The following is a 4338-nucleotide window of genomic DNA, read 5'->3' on the forward strand; positions in this document are numbered from 1 at the left end:
GAAGATAAGCCCTCCTTTATTAGATCTATTTCACACATCTCCTTTAATATCATTCACCTAACCAAAAGAAACTTTACTAGCCTCAACATACCGGACCAATGGAACAATTTAATCAAGCTGATGGATCTCAATTTAAATGTTACCAATGCCCAGTCCATCAAATGGATCAACCCCCCCCCCCCTCCCCACCACCTACACACACGCATACACCTTTTGTCAAAATGAACTCTGATGGATCATGCAGAGGTAATTCTAATGGGGGAAGAGGTGTGGTTAGAGACTCTTTGAGTAAATGCATCATGACCTTCATTCTACCCCTTGGAGAAGAAACCAACAACACAGTTGAGATTAAAGCATTTCTCTTTGCATTGAAGTGGTGCATTGAAAATGGTCATAATATGATAGTTACTGAAACTGATTCACTCCTCCTAAAAAATTGCATTTCTGAGAATTGGAGTATGCCTTGGAATATCAGGGAAACTATTAAAGACATCAAACTTTTTATCCATGGTAACAATGTTATCATTGAACATTGTTTTAGAGAAGCCAATAAAGCTACTGATAAACTTGCTTCTCTAAGTCATTGCACAGACACTGTCAAAGTCATTAACAACACCAGCTCTTTACCAAGACATGTTAAAGGACTCCTTAACATGGATAGATGGCAATTTCCTTCGTTTAGAGTTAGAAGAAGAAAGCTCGGGGTGATTTATTTTGATCCTCCTTGAAATGCTTATATGACACCATTCTTGCCACTATAGTGCAAAACCTTTTGTACAAAGTTCTAAGAAGGCTAGGCTTAGTCCTCCTTCTTCATATGTAATCTTTTTGGAGTGGCAATGAAATGTGAAGCAGTTCATTTAAATATATATATATATATACATACACACACACAATTGCTCCATCTAAAGCTCTTTTTTGGTTGCTAAGTTATCTGTCACAAGCTTAGCCAGAGGGACTAGCACCGGGTTTAACCGAGGCTCAGGCTATTCTTAACCTTGCTTTGCTTTATTTCATGTAATCTAATTTATTTGCATACTGTACTAATTTACTGGTCATTTTGATACACATGTCCTTGACCACAAACACAAATTCAACTGGACTGTTTCATAAACACTGCTCCAGTGAGTTATTGAACACATGATTACCTAATTAAAGAAAGAGTTTGGTAAATCCAATTCATTACTTCTTTAATTTATATACTTTTAATTAAATTCCAAAACCCCTTTTTATGTAAAATATACATTACCAGTTGCAAAAGACATCAAACACCAGTAGTATTCAAATAGAAGCATCTCAAGCATATACTTGTGTGCAAATATAATTTTGGCGCACGAAGTTTTTTTTTTTTTTAATTTTAAAATAGCCACCATGTTTTCCTTTTTAAAAGGATACTGTAGTTGTTAAACCTAAACTTAATTAGAGAAAGCTATTTGCTCATGGTTTAGAGTACCAAGACAAACATGCATATTTGGCTCAGATTCATAATGAAAAAATTAGAGAAGAAATCTCGTTAAATATATATAACGATGGAAACGAATGGAAATTATGAAAGAAAAATTAATTTAAATAGTCGCCCACCCAATCACTTAAGCAAAAATTGTTGGCGGATGTATAATCCATATATAATGTGTATAACCATGTATAATTAGCATATAATCTATGTATATGTACTAGAAAAAATAAATAGTAAATTCGGCTTGGCTATTTGGGTAAAGATCATCTCCATTTGTTGATATGGCTCGTTGCTGGAAGAATTATTACATTTACAAAAAAATGAAAAAATATTACCAGAAGAATAGGAAATAGAAGTACCTCTTGGATATGGATTCTGAGTAGATTATTAGTATATTTTGATCAAGATATTAAAACCAACTAGTATGGTTTTATTGAGGATTTGGAGGTTCTGGCCCTAACCGAAGCTCAAGGTCCAATTCTGAATCAACACTCAATTGCATGCCCTTATTTCCTTCTTGTTTTTCCTTACAATTGGTTACTTCTTTTGATGGAGAGTCCACAAACAAGGGTAATTGTAAATTATCATCTCCAATGATTACTTCATGATTATCATCTTTTGCTTTGGAAATTGGATGATGATCATGATTGTCAATTTCTTTTGCTTTCGAAATAGGATGATGATGATTGTGTTCTTCTTCGGGTGTGACACATGGCCTTTTTGAGGGGCTACTCGTGTCGTCGCTAGATACTTCTTGTTGCAATAAGTCATCACTTGAGGGTGCCGGAATATCAGGAGAAGTACTGACAAGCTTCTTGATATATGAACTTTCGATCGATATTTCTCTAAGCTTGGCTCTATCTTTTCTATGGATATTCATGTGTCCACCTAGAGCTTGTGCATTGGAGAAACCTCTTTTACAAAAACTACACCTATAAAACTTAACTTGGCTTAGGCCTAATAATTCATCAGAGCTCCATGTTATTTGGTATTTTTGGGAGTTGGAAGAATTATTAGGATCATTCTCCATAGCATCGAATCGCCAGAGTTTAAGGAGAAAGAAGGGGAAAAGAGGGATATTGGAGAAATAGATAGAGAAAGAGAAGTCAATTGGTCGGTGTATATATGATGGTGGTGTTTTAATTGACAAGAACTAGAAGCTAGCAAGCATGCTTGATTTCGTATTAAACATGATAAAATATTGTGACCATACTTCCATATTGTAATACACAATCAAGATGACCATATTGTCCTTTTCAAAAACTTAGTATCCTTATCTTTGAAAGGTTGGATGTCAAATTTGTTATTATTATACCTAGGGATAAGGAGAAGTAGAGAGAAAATGAGGATGGAAATTATAACATAGGTACCGAACTTTCACCAACAAAATAAAAATTGAGATAGCTAACAAACGTAGCTAGCTAGCTAGCTAGGCTAACTACCACAATTTCGCCATTTTAATTTAATTAGATTGAAAAAAACAATCTCAATTCCATCAAGTTTATCTGAATATAAGACATATATGTCCTCATATTATCATTAATAGACATGAGTTTAACCTTTATACGCTATAGATCACTAGTTAAATAGCTAAAAGGACAAAAGGTGTTACTCTTCAAATTCTATATACGATACTTTCTTGTTAATATTTTTCTCGGGAACTACTCTTTATAATTTTGGAGGAAGCTACCGTCTTCACTTGATATAACATCCACTAACTTTATTCTTAAAATGAAAAGCACAGTTTATAGGTACGGTTAACTAAGGTTTTGTTACTTGCAAAACGTTTTATAATAAGCTTAATAAGTAAAGAATTTTGTTAGAAAGGAAGTTGTAACATCACTAAACAACGTCTAATAAGACAACACCATGCGTGAAGTGTTCGATTTGATTAAACTAATTATAATTGAATTTATAGATGATTTACATTTCTGCACGCTTGGAGACAAAGTCAACACAATATTTTAAGTATAAAAATTGTGAACTCTTTCATTACTTGTTCTCCTAATTGTTTTTAAGCAACAGTGGAAGTTGTTCTCCAGACAAGAACAAATAAACAAATTAACATTCTTCATCTGAATGAAAAAAAAAAAAAAAATCTGGGGTGTTCGATTTCTTATCTTAACGTACTCTTTTTGGCTATTTGTGCCGCTGTCCGTTTAAAAATTAGTTGGAGTATTTTTGTAAACCTCTTTTTTTTTTGTCAACTTAAGAGCCTTTTCATTATTTCTCCTTCTTTAATTTGTCTCAATTTAGGTTTCTTATAAAGTTTAATCATGACTATTAAGTTGAATTTTCGAAAAATTAGAATCTTATTAGAGAAAATGGATCGCAGATACTTTTTTCGTAATAAACCAATATAAGGATATTAAGAAGAGCAATGAAGAAGTTTTTTTTTTTTTTTAATAAGGCATCCAAACTTTTATAACAGTTTAAATTGTATTGATAATGCATGTAAAGATTTTATTCTACGTAAATAAGTCAAATTCAAAAAATAATAACAATGTAGCTGGTTTAGAACATTCTGAGATATTGAAAGCAGCCAACCTTCCTCAATTCGTCATGTTCTAGTGTAGCACGCTATTTAAGTTTTGTAGTATACATTAGGATAATCTATTAAATATAGAGACGTGCTACAAGCAAATTTTACTTAAGAGTAACAGCTATTTATATTTCATATGAGACGTGATAATCACAAAAGCCACTCGATAGGTGACTGGTGTACCTGTTTCCACTGGAATTTACTTAATTAAGAGTTGCTTTAACCAGTGGTGGATCTATGATTTTCACTCAGGGGGTTCGAAAAAAATAATAAAAGTTAAATATAAAAAATAATGTTGTTGATGGGAATCAAACCTAGAATGCTAGAGACTGTTTTGAAC

At 32.8% G+C, this 4338-nt stretch overlaps 2 protein-coding genes across 2 annotated transcripts; one reads left to right on the top strand and one right to left on the bottom strand.

Annotated features, from left to right (window-relative positions):
• The first annotated feature begins 221 nt into the window (after nt 1-221).
• Nucleotides 222-728, top strand: LOC132630347 (uncharacterized). The gene has a single exon (XM_060345928.1). It carries the CDS (start codon nt 222-224, stop codon nt 726-728), a length of 507 nt encoding a protein of 168 aa, XP_060201911.1.
• Nucleotides 729-1600: 872 nt separating this feature from the next.
• Nucleotides 1601-2709, bottom strand: LOC132630460 (transcriptional regulator TAC1-like). Its single transcript, XM_060346023.1, has one exon. It carries the CDS (start codon nt 2484-2486, stop codon nt 1887-1889), a length of 600 nt encoding a protein of 199 aa, XP_060202006.1. The 5' UTR covers nt 2487-2709; the 3' UTR covers nt 1601-1886.
• Between the last annotated feature and the right edge of the window lie 1629 nt (nt 2710-4338).

Source organism: Lycium barbarum, chromosome 3 (assembly GCF_019175385.1).
Source record: "Lycium barbarum isolate Lr01 chromosome 3, ASM1917538v2, whole genome shotgun sequence".
Lineage (NCBI taxonomy): Eukaryota > Viridiplantae > Streptophyta > Magnoliopsida > Solanales > Solanaceae > Lycium > Lycium barbarum.